The sequence below is a fragment of the Indicator indicator genome, chromosome 3, assembly GCF_027791375.1.
Source record: "Indicator indicator isolate 239-I01 chromosome 3, UM_Iind_1.1, whole genome shotgun sequence".
Taxonomy (NCBI): Eukaryota; Metazoa; Chordata; class Aves; order Piciformes; family Indicatoridae; genus Indicator; species Indicator indicator.
Window position 1 is genome coordinate 14,099,048 of NC_072012.1, and position 16,541 is coordinate 14,115,588.

Sequence of the window (16,541 nt, forward strand, 5' to 3'; positions counted from 1 at the left end):
AGGAGTAAGAGAATAAAAAGCAGTCATGTGAGCAGCAGACCTTTGACTCCTTTCTCCTAAAGACCCTGCTCCTATTTCCAATAATCCCAGCCTGTTCTTCTTCCCACTCATCTGGAAGCTGGAGAAAATCTTTTTCCAAGATGGGAGGACTAATTCAGGTTTCTTTCCTCTGTTCAGCTGTATTTACACAGGCAGGAACTTGGGGATTTCTAAGGCTTGTAGCATACCTCGAGGATGGATTAAAATTGGTAAACAAGTCCCAAAGTTATTGGAGGCAGGGCATAAGGAGGGAGGAAAAATGCAAGAGTGATTCCTGATTGTGTAATATTCATCCCAGGAATATTTTCCAAAGAGCAAATATGAGACCTGTGAGATGGTAGTGAGAGGCTCCCTTCAGTACCCCATACACTGGAGAAATGACTGCCAGAGACACTACATAAACTATACTCACTAGACAGATTCAGCTTGAGATGGTACCTTCCTGATGATATGCATGGAGGATCCTGCAACCAACACTAACTTGCTGGAATTTCACTCTGTGACCCAACACCAGGCTCTCACAAGGTAGTTTTGCACTTGATTCAAACACATAAACTTGATTCAAGGTGCAGTACGCTCTGACCATCAGCACTGATCTGCATCTCAAAATAGAGTGGAGATCATTTCTGCTGCACATAATGACTTCTCAGCTTGTCCTGCCCAGTATGACAAGTGGTTGAGCAGCTAAATCTTAGGTTCAAATTCAGCTTTCCCAAAGTTTGAAGCACCTCAAACTAAGTTGAATTGGTCTCTATTAGTCAAGTGGGGTTGACTTTTCACATATGCAGATTTAAGCATCACATTCTGAAGTCACTGAGAGGGGATCTTATTAATGCTCACAAATATCTGAAGGGTGAGTGTCAAGAAGAAAGGGCCAGCCTCTTTTCAGTGGTGCCCTGTGATAGGATGGGGGGCAATGGACACAAACTGGGACACAGGAATTTCCACCCCAACATGAGGAAAAATGTCTTTACTGTAAGTGTGACCGAGTACTGGAACAGACTGCCCAGAGAGGTTGTGGAGCCTCCTTCTCTGGAGACTTTCACAACCTGTCTGGTTGAACATGACCTGAGGGGGGACCTACAGGAAGGATAGGGAGAGACTGTTTACAAGGGCCTGTGGTGACAGAACGAGGGGCAATGGCTTCAAACTAGAGAAGGGCAGATTTAGATTGGATATCAGGAAGAAGTTCTTCACTATGAGATTGGTGGAACACTGGAACAGGTTGCCTGGGGAGGTGGTTGAGGAGACATTCCCTGGAGATATTCAAGGTCTATTTGGGGATGTCCCTGCTGAATGTGGGGAGATCAGACTGGATGACCTTTGGTGGTCCCTTCAGGCTTGGACCATTCTATGCGTTTCTGTGTGGCCTGACCTGAGTTATCCTGTTCTGGCAGGGGGCTTGGACTCAGTGATCTCCAGAGGTCCAATCCCTATCATTCTATGATTTTGCAATTCCCATTAAACTTGCAAATATATTTTCAATACATTCTTTCAACAAAAGCACACAAAATATGAAAACAAGACATAAAAATGAGGTGTTAAAAGGAGACATAAATTTCCTGGCATCACAAAGAACAGAAATCTCAGTAAGGACCTTTATTTCTTTCCCGTATCAGTGAAACTCCACAGATGTGAAGCACAGCACTTGCAAAACAAGTGCTGTTGTTGGCACCATCTCCAAAATATACAGCTTAAATAAACAAACCCTGGAATGTGAATGAACTGGCCAATATATGGGATCAGACAGCCTTCCCCAGTGCATCCCTGCTGACGTCTGTGGAATGCTGCCAGGGATTAATCTAACGCTGAGCTCCTGAAGAATAAAACAGCATCTGTCTTTCCCGGGCAGCAGATTCCACTGTAGCCAGGAGCACTTCTCCTGGTGGCTTGCTGAGTTCAAACACAGAGCAGGATATTTCAAGAAGCAAATGTCATCAAGACAGGTGGCAAAATGGCACAGTGCCAGGTGGCTTGTGGAGGCAGACACCATTTTTAAAGGGCAGATTTTTTTATACCTCAGAGGTGCCTCTGAACTTGTTTGTCATCAGTAATAAATTGCCAGAACAGTTTTAACTATGTGGAGGTTTGGGGGATTTGTTTTTCAAAGACTATGACTTAAATTTGAGAGTCCCTATTACAAAATAAGGAAGTGGAAAAAAGGCTGCCCAAGATCTATCCCGAACTTAAGAAAATCTTTAGAGTGTCCTTGCTGTGACACCTCTGTGTCCACAAGTGGTGGTATCCATTACTTTCAAAACCCTGGGGACCTCTCTCCCAGTGACGTATTCATCATGTCTGGTTGACAAAGGGACAGAGCCAGACGTCTTTTTGTTGGGAACCAAATATATATATCATCTACCACTGCTCTGTCTGCAAACAAACAAGCCTCCTCAGCCTAATCCCACACATGGTACATATCTGATTCATAACAGAGCGTTGCAAAAGTCAGAGCACAGTCATCTACCAAACTGGTTCCAGCAGAGAGCTTTTATGAATTTGGGATTGGATCTATCCAGGATTCAGCTTTGGATTTAATCATGTCCTGCCCTGCACTCACTGCTAAACAGCAATCATTTGTCCTGAAGAAATCTTAATGGCCATGTGTCAGAGCACAAGGCTGGGAGCCAGGATTATTTACACCTCTCACCAGATTTGCAGCTGATCCACTCCTGCTCCTTGGCCATGCCACTTTAGCTAAAATTTACATATCAGGGCACTAATACAGGTTTTCTAGTTGTTTGGTTTTGGAGGTTTGTTTGTTTGTTTGTTTGTTTTTTAATCCCATTACCATCAAGTAGCAGGGAGCTGGAGAACAAATTGTGATCAAAAATATCACAAAGAAGGGATGCAGCTGTTTCAAATACAGTCAGCTAATGTTTGTTCTGAGACCTTCATTGCTTTTGCTTTCTTTGAACCTGTTTGATCTCAAAAGCTTCTTGGGATGGTCATATTGAGAGTATTTCTGGCATTTGAAGTCAGGTTCATCTCATGGAACATCAGACATGTACTTCTCAGTGGACTGCCTAAACTGCCCTTGGAGTCAGTGGACAGCACTGATTCATCAGACCCATTATGGATGTCTTCCTCAAGGGAAGATGAATCCCATCATAGAAATCCCTGTTTCTTTCCTTGGGCTGTAATGCAAGGGTAGCTGACTTTATCAGGTCTTGATATCCTTGCAGAAGAGTGAAATTATAGGGGAGATAGATCCCACCATGGCCTCATCTTGGCTTAGTTATCTTAAGGTCATTTACACGTTTAAATACCCTCCACCAGCAGAAGATGAATACATCCCAGGAGTGGTTTAACCCAACATAAGAAGGAAACCTGAAGTGAATCAGTTTTAGGAGGTTCCTGCTGCTGTCATTGAAATGATGAGAAGTTCCTTTGGCTGTCCCACCATGCTCTTAGCAATGGCTAGAGGAGTGCAACTACACCTCATCAAAGAGGTATCTTCTAATAGAAGGATGTATTTTTTCTTATATTTAATCCTCATTGATGAAGAACAGTTCTCTCAAGCATACTTTTTTAAAAAATATTGCTGTTGGTAGACTTATTATTATTTAAGAACAACAACACCACCACCACCAAAAATAACACCAATACTACTACTACTACTGCTACTACTATTACTGCTAATAATTTCATAATCTCTCAGGAGCAGAAAAATTATATCCCTTGATTAGTACACTTGTGTTTGTTAGATGACAGAAAATACTTCCAGATATCCTTGAGAAAAATAAATACAGGTCTGCTTTGACCAAATGAATTTTGTTCACTTTTGAACTGACAGAGACTTCAATTTGAGCAATGGCTTTCCAAATCCTCATTAAAGCAAACAGCCAAACCCTGCACAGAGCTAAAAGAGGACATATTTTTAGTAAAAGAGATCTTAGGGCCATCTTGTTATGCAGTATTTTATTTCCTTTTGAATTTACCAGTCACCACATCTTCCAGAATAATTGAAAGTATCATTTAAGCCAAGCTGCAGTTCAATGTGATAAATGCTGACTCTTAAACAAAGAAAACCCCAAAGTGATCAAACAAAAAATACCAAAAAGAAAAAAAAAAAAGGAAGGAGAAAGTAACAAATATATTATTTCCCCCAGTGAAGTTATGAATTATTTTAAAAATTCTAAAATTTCTCTTCTTAAACTAGTTTAACATTCTCAGGAGACTAGAGTCAAGGGGATTCTCAAGGTACAAAAAGGCATTTCTGAGTTGATTTAATTTTTTCAAGAATCACAGCAGTAAAGCTAAGAATTTATCAAAGACTTAAACAACAGCCAATATGAGGAAGATCTTGATCTTCATGGTTCTTGAAAAGCAGAACTGAAGAACTTCTCATCCTCTCACTGGGACTACTTTCATTCACAAGACATAGAAGAAATGTTTTCCCAATGAGGACATTGATCAATTAGAAGAAGTCTGCAACAATCCATATATCCAGACACAGAAAACAGGAGGTTTCACTTTCCAACATTTTACATAGTAGAGCAATTAGGAACAGAAATTCTCTCTCTGCAAAGACAGAGTTAATTAACAGCTCCCTGAGAGCTGTTTTTTAAAAATGATGAAAGTCACTGGACCTGTCAGTTGCTCAAAAAAATGTGACACAGAAGGACAGTCCTCTCAGGATATTTCTAGGACATCCAGATTTCATCTGTCTGGAGTCCCACTGACAAAACAGCCAGCTGCTCATAGAAAAGTGAAACCAAATATAGCTCAGCTTGTCTGCTCTGTCACATGCTAGGACCTGTAATTCAGTTGATAATAATCTCAAATTAAAGACATAGACTTGTTTGGCATAATCTTAAAATTAGATGGTCTTGCACACCATGCCAAAACCAAATTTGCAACGTGCTGAAACACAAAAAGCATTCCTTAAACCCTTATAAAGATTTGCCAGCATGGTTCCTACACACCAGCAATGACACAGTAAGGTGCATGTATGTCTGCTAGAAGCTCACATGCATATTTAATACCTCTCCACTTACCTGACTCCACAGCTTCCTTAACCATCACAGCACAGTAAGGGTTAATCACCTCCCCCTGGGATGGCAGGTAAGGGCCACTGTCATAGTTGGATAAACCGATACGCAGAAAGGGAGACATGACCAGTCCTGTGTCAAACAAAAGACAGGCAATATTTGGGAAGAGTCTAAAAATTCCCCTGCTTTTAACCAGCCTCTTATCTGCGTCGAACAGGGCTACGCTGGCCGTTAGTTATCCATCCAACTGGAAACGCTCTGACTTCCTCCACTGTCTAGCAAGATGACAGACTGACCAAGCACTGCTTAACGTGCAGAAGGTAACACAGCTCAGCTGCTGGCGTAACCACGTAGCTGAACTCATCAGAGGGCTGGAAAAACCCACAACAGCAGCTCTGAGTGGACAGCAGCCGTCAGGAATGAGAACTATAAGATGCAGGAGCCAAAGCAGGACTTTCTTGGCTGGAATAACCTCTTCTGTAATGTTGAGTCACATGTTCAAGAACCCAAATGCTATGAGGATAGAAAGGATTTTGGGAATACAAGGCTGTTGGAAGCCTGCAAGCTGAACATGAAACTGTGAAATAACTGTGTACTATTTATATACAGCATGGAAATGATCTCGGGCATTCAACTGCCTCGTGCTGACCCATATTCATGAGTGAAGCTATAAAGAGAAAAATCAGCTCATATGAACCACAGTGTGCAGAGAGTAGGGTAGAAAAAAGAACATATATATAGCTCTCATGATAACTTTCAGCAGCTGAAAGCAGAAACATAAAATCAAGATGTAAGGAAGCACAACAAAGCCTTTTAGCTGGCCATCTCTGTAGGCTCTTTCAAAGCTTCTGGAGAGAAGATTTAATGAAACCAGAAATTATTAACTGCTGTAAGCTGGTGACCATCATTGTGCTATCAGAACCCAAAAGCTGGGCTTTACCACCCAACTTTGGGGTCAGCTTCTGACCTTGTCTCAATTCCTGGCTTGCCTTCTAGGCAATGGGGTGCAAGAGGCACTTTGAACTCAGCTGCAGTCTATGCAGTCCAACTATATCTTGGACTATCAAAGCTAAAAGATATGACTCCTATCACCAGCTGTTACCTGTTGAATATATGGACAATAGCGTATTGTTCAACTACAACAACAAAAAGTTGAATGTCTTATGGCATGGCATGCATCCCAAGTCTTTTCTCCTTGTTACACATAAAATGCTCTATCCAAGAGCAGCTTCTCTATCCTCACACGGAATAAGATCCAGATTCTTTGGTGGGAGTGGCATTTACTCACCTGGAAATGGTATTTTCCTGACAGATAAGTTCAGTCTACAGCAAATGTGGATTCTCTTTTCATCACACTCGTGGACAACATAGAAAGGATTTTCTCAGCTGAAAGAATGGGTATAACTGTTCCTCTGATGTGCAGACTTTAAAACAGAGACTCCTTGTTCAAGAAGACAGAAGGCAATACTATCAAGGACAGAGGAAAATTTGAGAAACTAAGATGTAGTCTTTTCTTGAGCGTCTTCTCTCTCACCCAGCAGCATGGAGTGATGAGCTTCCATAAGCCCCTGTGCAGAAGTCGAGTGTGACTGTAAAACTCAGAATAACTTTCTGTTATGGCATGGCCAGGTCACAGCAGGTCATTGCTTTGCTTGTGTCCTGGATATGGTGATATCTTCTCCTTCTTCCTGTTTTATGAAATGAAGAGAAACAGCTGCAGTTAACACTGGGACTGAAACACCCACCAATGGCCCATATAACCAGCTGCAACTTTTCTCTGACAGAGATTTTGGCAGAGGAGGTTTCCCAGGAGATTTCCCTATTTTTTTTTACTCTACACAAGGTAAATCTATACAAGGAAAGAGTAGGAAGATACTCCTTCCCATTTAAGTTCCTGGATAGGTCAGCAGACACACAGGCTGAATTTTCAGGAAAACAGCAAAGATTCATAAACTCACTTGGATACTGCACTTAAAAGAGAAGAAAACCATCAGGTTACTGGGGAAGATCGGATAGGACAGGAAGAGAGAAAAAAAAGCTGTGATTCATGTCCACTCTTTATCCCTAGTCATGCAGAAATCATGGACCACCAGTAGCTATCAGACCTCCTCTGAAGACTGTCCAAGGACTTCTGCATGTGGCACTGCCTTCAACTGTGGAAACATCAGCACTTTTGTAATTTTACAGAAGTTAACGGGAAAGGCAAAGCATCACCTGGGTCTGAATTCAGGAGATTAGGACTATCCTGTTCTCCTCTGGATAAGAAAAGCATCTCTCTGAAGGGTGTTTAAGAAGCACATTAACCAAGTGCATGGTGAACTTGTTCTGGAAAGCCACTTGCATTTAGATACTTAAGCACAGGTGGTTGTTTAAGGACCATTTTTGTAACTGCACAATAATACAGTGAATGGCTTGTGAATGGTCCATGGCACAAAAAGTCTGAAACTTCTGCCTGTACTGAGAGAAGGAGGGAAACCTGATCAAATTAAGTGGGAAAAATATCTTTATCAGAAGGAAACACATGTGTGTGTATATATATATTTTCCCCTCTATTTCTAAGCAGTTATTTAGACATTTTCTTCACTTCAAAAATTAAGACACTTACTTAGTCTAAAGACAAAAGGACAAAACAAATCAAAGAATCTCTGGCAGCAGAAGGGGAATCCAAGTAGTTGCATGTTCTGCCTGCACAATGCAGCATCAGTGTGGAAAGCTGACAAGAGCCTAAGGCATAACATCTGTATCATGTCTCTTCATGCAAACAGAGATGTATTCTCTCTGCCTCTGCCACATTCCACTAAAACTTCTGGTGACTACTGAGCAAGAGGAGATTATGTATCATATTCCCAATTTCCACACCCCTAGCTTTGAGAACCTGGTGTTCCCTGGACAGGAGCAGGAGGATATGCAGTGTGATCTATACAATGTCACTTACCAGGACTTTCAAAATTCGCCTTTGAAAACTCAAGAGTGTTAGCCAGAATGACTAATCAACATGTTGGGCATCCAAGAACATGAGTGTTGTTAAAGGAAGCCAAAGGTTTTCTGATGATGACTCAGCACTAAAATGTAGCAACACTGTTGACTCAAGTACCACAGAAATAAAATTAGGGCTAGAAGTTTGAACTTGGCATTCGTCACATTCCAGTGAAATCAATGTAGTTACAACACAGTTATAACTGTGAAAGGAACGTGACCTGCTAAAGACTCATATCACTGCTCCAAAACCCACTAGCTGGAAGTGCTACAAGACACCTGTTCAGATCTATGGATCTGCTCCCTAAACACTGACTTTAAAGCTTCTCTCAGTTTTAAACTGCTGAACACCCCCTGCCTTCCTCACAGTGTAGCATGTCCTTTTGGTTCTGTGTGATCATGTACTTCACAAACAAGTTTCCCAGAGACGTTGTAGAGTCTCTGGCCTTGGAGACATTCAAAAGCCATATAGACATGGTCATGGGCAAGTGGCTCCAGGTGGCCCTGTTTGAACAGGAAAGATGGACCAAGAAGGTCTCCAGAAGTCTCATCAAAGTTCAACCAGCCTGTGATTCTGTGAAAACATGGGTGGGACAGATCTCACCTAGTCCTAGCTGTCTACAGCATCTGCATCTCCATGTGAGGTGATTAGCTAGGCTCCTGAGAGAGGACATAGTTTAGCGGTCATGGTGGTGTTGAGGTGAAAGTTGGACTTAATGATCTTAGAGGTCTTTTCCAGTCTTAATGATTCCATGAACAGAGAGAAACTGGCACCCTCAGATCGTGAGCTGGACCCATTTCAGACCCTTCTGTTAGCATGTGATGAAGCCATTCCTCTCCTCTGAAAGCAAAGGGGCATGCCTAGTGATGACCAGATTCCTCAGACTATCACATTTCAGAAAATCCCCTGCATTGTGTCACATCTAAAAGACTTATCCTGGGACTTCAGAATGTGGTTTAATGGCCACGGTGGTGTTGCATTACCAGCTAGACTTAATGATCTTAAAGGTTTTTTTTCCAACTGAAACAATTCTATGACTCTATGACTTTACAGAAACCAGTATATTGCATGAAGCATTCTGCAGCCAACAGGAAACATGCTAGAATTTCATGCCCAGCTGCACAACATGTAGGTTTGGCACATCTACTGTTAGCAAATCAACAGCTGCCCATATAGGCCTTGCAGGGGCTGGCCACAAGCTAGCTAAAATCAGAGTTTACTGTTGTACCAGCCTCACGTGAGCACTCTGCCCTGGGGTGAGTTTCTTCACCCTGTCCAATAAATCAGACAGATAACTGGTTTCCTGTTTCTCTCTCACTGTCTTTCCTGAAACCACCTTGGCTTTGGCCCAAACATCTGTTCTCCAGGTCACATCTCCAGCATTTGCCACTATAGGACTGCTGCTTGGCTTGCATCCACAGGCATAAACAATTAAGGAAGAGCACAACTCAGCTCCAGCAATGGTTCACTGTAATAGCAGCAGTTTAATTTAACATGGGAAGCAGCTGCAATGGATATGGAGAGTGTCTATTTAATTTCCCAGTGGAAAGGATACTATAAGGTATCTGGAAAGTAAGGATGAAATGCATCTTTCTATAAAGGTCCACCTGCAAACTCTCCTCTGAAAAAACACTGAATGTGGTGTAATTGAGCTTCAGTAATCCTGCACCCTGCTGCTTTGGTACAGGGGAGCTTTATTCACTCCAGTGAAGAATGCAACATATAGAAATCATTCCCAGGTGATATTAGGAAGAGTTATAAACTCCTTAATACCCTTAATCAATTGTGGTTAAGCAGGGAGGAAGAAACAAACTCCTGTTCTTAGTCAATGGAAGAACTGTGTTGAGGACAGCTGCCTTGAGGGGATTTGATAGAATCATACAATGTTTTGGGTTGGAAGGGAACTTTAAAGGTCATCTCTGATTTGCTGAATGAAAATGGATGCATCTCTGATGCAGGAAAGGTGGCAAAGTACTGAATGAGGGCCAACTGAGAGGGGTGGGGAAGTATTTCTGGATTTGAGATGCTTTTTTCCTGATATCATAAAAATCTCATTTTCTAGAGGTCAGAAGGAATATTTCCAATCCTCCCTCCTTTTTGAGGCAAAACTGTGCCTGCAAAATAAATTCACAATCTGAGGATCAGCATCACCAAGAGGGAAAGGAACCAGGAGTTATAGCTGAAGGGTGTGAACTCTCCTTCACCCCCTAAAAGGCATCTCGTAGCCAAAAAAGCAGATCTTGACCCTGTAAAGATCTGTTTATATAGCTGGTGGAGACCTGCATGTGAGCATAAGTTAACATACCTCAGGGTCTTCCTGCCGATTTCAAGAGCAACACTGAACATTACCAGTTATGGCTGGAGTCCCTACCTCTGCCTGCTGTCTCCTTGTATCCCATACAGAAGGGGATGGAGAGATAAATAACTAGTCTGAGTGACTTTCATTTTGGGTGTCTGCATCACCTGTTATCGCAACGAGATCAAACCAGACTGTTCACAAAGGAGGAAGTTCAGAACCCCTCTGGGTGCCACCCAACATTTCTCACACTTTCTAAGGGTGTGGATCAGAGGAGGGAAAAAAGGGAGGGAATGTGCATAGCCATTTAATTTTCTTCTCTCCATAGTCAGCCACTCCATCTGAAGCATCCCACAGTGGCAGTCAAGGGAGAGGGTGAGGAAAGACAGAACCAGCAGCCTCTGATGGGAGTGGTACAATAGCATACTCCATGAAACTAAAGAGCTTCCCAAAACTTCACAGAAAAACTTGATGTTGTAACATAGATGATTATCTCCACACTTCCCCATGGCTTGCAGACACAAAGGACCCAGGCAAAGCATTTCTTCTGCCTTGTTAAATCAAACTTTTAGACTTTTCTGTGGCCAATGGAAGGCACAGGAATGGGCACTTCTCTTTAAAAGTCTGTGGCTAATTTTGTCTAGAGCAAGTTGTGGGTATCACTAACAGGACCAGGTCCCCTACACATAACCTACAAACATGGCTGCTTGGACTCTGCTGAATTCACGTGGCTTCTTCCTGTTGCACACATTGTGCACAAGGCAAGACCAGAGCCTCAAGTCTTTCAGATCTTTTACATGATTTAGCTACAGTGGAGTTAATGCAGGTGAACAGGTTTACAGCTGTAAAAGAGTTGGCATTCATCCCACTGGAGAACTGCAGAAAGTTGCTGCTGGGAATGCCAGTGGTTACTGCATACATCCACAGACTCTAGGACAGGATCTACATTCCATCTATGGTTGTAAAAAGGACTACAACCATGCATGTCTAGCTGGGTCTTAAAAACAGAATTTCTGCTTTTCTATTCTTAGGTCCAATTTCTTTAACCTGACCTAAGTGCAGGCTATTTCCAAAGACATGGTTCAGCTTTCTAGCCCATCTCACACTGCAGGTTTCCAACTTCTTCCAGCATGGCTCAGGGTCTGTGTAGGGTTTGGGATAAGGGAACAGATTTCTCTTAAAGTAGCTCTTGTTCTTTCCTTTCCTTGATAAGTGAGTTTGCAGCTGCATCCATTCAACCGACCTGGCACAGATGCATGGGCCTGCACTAAGCAGGAATGGTGACATGAGGGATGGTATGCAGCAACTGCACTTTGGTTGGGATTATGGGACTGGGAAATCGTGGTCTCATTGCTGTTGAAGAGATTAAGGATGGATTCATATGAACACATGCAGACAACTGCAGCACACATGTGGCCTATCAGCCTATCTCCCGTTATAGCCTTGTAGGGGTGCATTACCCCAACCTAAAGAAGACACAATGGTTTTCATTGGAAAAAACTTTTGAAGGTCATCTAGTCCAAACCCCCTGCAGTGAGCAGGGACAGCTTGAACTATATCAGATTGCTCAGTGCCCCATCCAGCCTGACACTGAAAGTTTCCAGTTTAAAATGTTTTAGACTAAAACAATTATCCTTGTCCTATCACGACGGGCCCTGCTAAAACATCTGTCCACACCTTTGTTGTATGTCCCTTTAATCACTGAAAGGGCACAGTAAGGTCTCCCTGGAGCTTTCTCTTCTTCAGGCTGAAAAACCCTAACTCTCTTATAATTTATTCATAGGAGAGGTGCTCCAGACCTCTGATTACTTTTGTAACCCTTCTCTAGACCTACTCCAAGAGGTGTGCTAAGGACTCCAGAGCTGGACCCAGCACTGCAGGTGGGGTCTCACCAGAGCAGAGTAGTGTGGCAGAATCACTTCCCTTGACCTGCTGGCCACTCTTCTAAAATAGATGAAGCCATTCCCAGTCTAGAATTTCTATTTCCACACCATGATTACTTGTACCTCAAAATCACCTAAGCTCTATTGCTGATGCTCTGATGTCCAGTGAAAAGGACTCAGATTGTAGATGCATTCATGTTGAAGAGCTATGATAGCTTCAAAAAACAGTGGAATAGAGCTGTGTGTGGGGACCCCATACATCCTTCCTCTTCAGGACCTGAAAGCTGCTCTAGAAAGAAGGTCTGCCCAGGAGCACACCTCAGCACTTCTTAATTTGTTCATATGAAGGAGCCAAAGTCTCCCATCACAAGGAGAATCTCTTTCAGATATGTCTTTTATTTTCCAGTAGATCATGTGAATTTATCTCCCTCTGGAAAGACAAGATTTTTAAAGCTAAACCCCATGTTATTCCAACAAACTTGTAAGAGAAGCAGAGCAGACCCACCAAGTCTCTACTGGGAATAAACCACTCCAGGTCCTGTCCCTGAACCTAGGTTATGAACTCTTTTATCTTCGTATTTAATGAATATTTGTCATGTGTGGTTCTGAAACAAAGCAAGCTTGCACCCTCACCTGTCCACTGGAAGATGCGCAACTATTCAGTTTACACTTCTTTGCAAATATTTTCCCTTTTTTTGTGCATTTTAGGGTCAAGATTATTAAAAGCAACTTGCTGAGTTTGCTTTCTTATTTTCCTAGAGGGCATCTGGTTAATATAATTTCCTGCACCAGCTATCCCCACTGTATTTATTTATCATTTTTTAAACTGACTTCTCTTTTCAGGTTCTAATTGCCTTCTAACAAACATAGGACAAACTTGAAGCAACAGTTTTTCAAACACTGCACACAAAATGTTCTCCAAGAGCTTTTCAAGCAAGGGAAAAAAAAGAATCTTGAAGTAGCATTGGAACAGGCTCCCCGGAGAAGTTGTGAAGTCTCTCCTGGAGAGTCTCAAATCCAACTGGACACATTACCGTGCAACCTGATCCAGGCAAACCTGCTTTAGCAGGAAGGTTGGCCTAGATGATCTCTGGAAGTCCCTCCCTGTCATCCTGAGATTTTGTGATACACCAGCTATCTCAATAATACTGTGGCTCACAATCCCCAGGAAACAGATGAGGTTCATCTCAGCATCACTCTCTTAGCTCAGCTAAGCTTTGCAGAGCACAAATCAGCATGTGCTGTCCCTCTTGCACACACTGGCCAGAGGGGGGGAAAAATAATAATAAAAAAAATCAGTTATACACTTAGATATCCAAGTACAACTGTACAGGTAGTCCCTGTGCAATCACAAAGTCCCAACCAAGGACTAGCAATAAAGTCATGGCACCTCTGTGCAACATTATCTGTTACAACCATTGTGGCACTTGCAAAGATGCAACAGTTGATTATTTATGTTAGCCAAGTGAGGTTCCTTTACTGTGATCAGAAAAGGAAGGATGGACCAAAGAAATTAATGCAATGTTTTGCTCTAGAGATGACAAAGCTTATAATCAGTTACCACTCCTTCTTCACCACTCCCAAAAGGAAGTCCTTTCTAAAGTAGTGATAGCATTGCTGTTGTCTACCATATGACTGCAGAGACAGAAGGACCTGTACCACAAAGATGCACATTGGTGGCTACCAGGACTTCATGAAACATACATGGTATTCCCTGAAAGGATTGAATTCAGAGGCTCACATCACTATTGTGGTCCAAAGCTCATTCAATTAACACCACATACTTCTTTGTCTACCATGCCGCTGTCCTCATGTATCAGCAGGACCTTCCACTGTGTGATTAGCAAAAGAGGTCTATGAGCATATGAGACTGCCTGAAGAAACCAATATATAGCTGGGATTCCTGAGACCTTGCTTTAGAACTTGATTCTACTACCTACTCTATATACACTGCATATGGACTATTCACCCCAGGCTCTCTTCATAAACAACAAAAAAGAAAGAAACCTGCTGGACTTTCAATTTCCATTATGTCCACATTGCTGACTGAAATAGGTCAAATCCCTGGTGACCTCAAATGTCTCACAACTGAAAGAGGCCAGACAGATAGTTTAGGTAGAGATGTCTTGTGTGGCATTTAGGCATCTGAGACAAGAGGGGATGGCTCCCAGCTGTGGTGTCTCACCTGTCAGAAGTTGGCCAAGTTCAGAGACCAGCTTATCAGTCTTTGTCTGCATCAAGACCCAAAGGAACTACCACATATTGCAGAGACAGACAAATTACCTGATGACACAATGATGGTCTACAGTTTTGCCTAAGTACAACAGATTCTAAATCAAAACTCAGTGAAATATTTATTTTGCTTTCTATGGGATTCGAATCTGGTCTATAAATAAGACGACAACGCTAGTAACCAGGAACTGGAAAAAATGACATCGAATCAGAATCATTTTGGTTGGAAAAGACTTTTAAGATCATCAAGTTCAACCATTATCCAACTCTCTAAGTCCTGTGCTAAACAATGTTACACCTTGACATAAGCCATATAAATGAATTTTCTAATGATAAGAAGTGGTAAAACCACCATCCTTTCCAATTTAACTTGAAAATACATTGCAGAGAACTGCCTTCCTTTGATGGAGGGGATGACAGAGAGACACAGAATTGTTTCAGGAGACGACTTCTATCTAATTTACTCAGATGTTTAAATAACAGTGTCTGTAGATGTCCTGACAAACACCCTCCACTTGTATGAGGGGGAGGAGGGGACAGTGGAGCTGAAAACACAAGCTAAAGGATGCATGTTCTTCACTGTTTCACCAATAAAATAAATCAAAACATAAATAGTAAGTGTTACCGTAAGGGTGGGAGGGGAAAATCTGGGTAAATTCAGCTCTCAACATGTGCACAGTCCTTCAAGACAAATAACAGTGACTCCCACATCAGCATTTTTCTCTTTGGTTTCCATGGACAAGTAGGGTATGACCTTGCCTAAATCCCATTCACAAGCTAGAACAAATCTCTATAAGCCTCAACTGTTCTTTCTCTTCTCAACATATCAGACCCAAAATGCCTCCTCTTTCACTCAGACTGATAATCTCCCCCACCACAGCTACTCCTGGACTTACATCACAAGAGAAGCAGGCTCACTAGCACATAGAACCTTCACAGCAAATCAAGTGACTACATGAAAAACTTCCTCAGAATAGATCCAATTGAAAAATTAACTGTATACAAGTTTAGTCCTGAAATAAGAGTTTACTTTCTGTTCCCAATGCAGATGCATAAGTCTGGAGCAATGTTCATCAAGATTTATGGTGCTAGATGATCTCAAAGCTTGACCTCTTCATTAATGTGATAGCCATCCTGTGGTGTCCCTGAATATCACAGAATGCTCTGGTTTGGAAGGGACATTTAAAGGTCATCTAGTCCAAATACAAAGAGCTCTGAGACCCAAACAACGTGGCCTTGAATGTTTCCCTCTTGACTACACAGACCACTGTTTCATCACCCTCAGTATAAAAAAGTTTTTCCCTGGATCTAGTCTTAGTCTCCCCTCTTTTAATTTAAAACCATCACCCTTTTTCTGTCACAACAGGTGTCCCCATCTTTCTTACAGGCCTTCTCTAAATACTGGAAGGACACCACAAGATCTCCCTGAAGCCTTCTTTTCTCCAGTCTGAAGAATCCCAGCTCTCTTAACCTGTCCTTAAAACAGAAGTTTTTCCAGCCCTCTGATCATTTTTGTGACCTCCAATGGACTTTCTCCATGCTTTCTCTGCTGAGGACTCCAGAGCTGGACCCAGCACTACAGATGGGGTCTCATTAGATCAGAGCAGAGGGGCAGAATCCCCTCCCTCAACCTTCTGGCCATGCTACTGATGATGCAGCCCAGGATACACCTGGCTTCTGGGCTGTGAGTGCACACTGCCAGCTCATATTCAGTTTTTCATCCACCACAGAAGAGAAATCTGTGTTTGACTTAGAGGTATTGTTTGGTTATAAGTTGTGTGCTGCTGTTGCTGGATCCTTTAAATGCCTCATGCTTACCAAGGTAAGATACAGAGGAGTCTCATCAAAGCCTCATGGGTGACTTTTTAGGGTTATGATATAGTCTTGCAATACTTTGCCCAGACATAGCAGTGAGAAGCAGGCCATGCTGGTGACCAGGGAGAGACATTTCTTCTCATCCTCCCTGCCAGGTTCCAAAATCTGCTATATGCAGCACATGAGGACAATTCATTACGTTTATTACCCCTTTCTGGCTACATCTCTTCATAAAGGCAATGACATATCTCCTTCCTGTCCCATGACAGTCACAAAGGTGTCTGCAGAGTACTGGTTGAACAGGC

The 16,541-nt window shown here is 42.3% G+C and overlaps 1 protein-coding gene across 2 annotated transcripts in view; it reads right to left on the minus strand.

Moving 5' to 3' along the window:
- PRKCQ (protein kinase C theta) overlaps window positions 1–5,157 on the minus strand; it is a 48,056-nt gene extending 42,899 nt beyond the window's left edge. For both annotated transcript variants that reach the window (XM_054399922.1, XM_054399921.1), the window contains exon 1: window positions 5,040–5,157. In XM_054399922.1, coding sequence (XP_054255897.1) covers window positions 5,040–5,157 — 118 coding nt within the window. The remainder of the gene's footprint in view (window positions 1–5,039) is intronic.
- Between the last annotated feature and the right edge of the window lie 11,384 nt (window positions 5,158–16,541).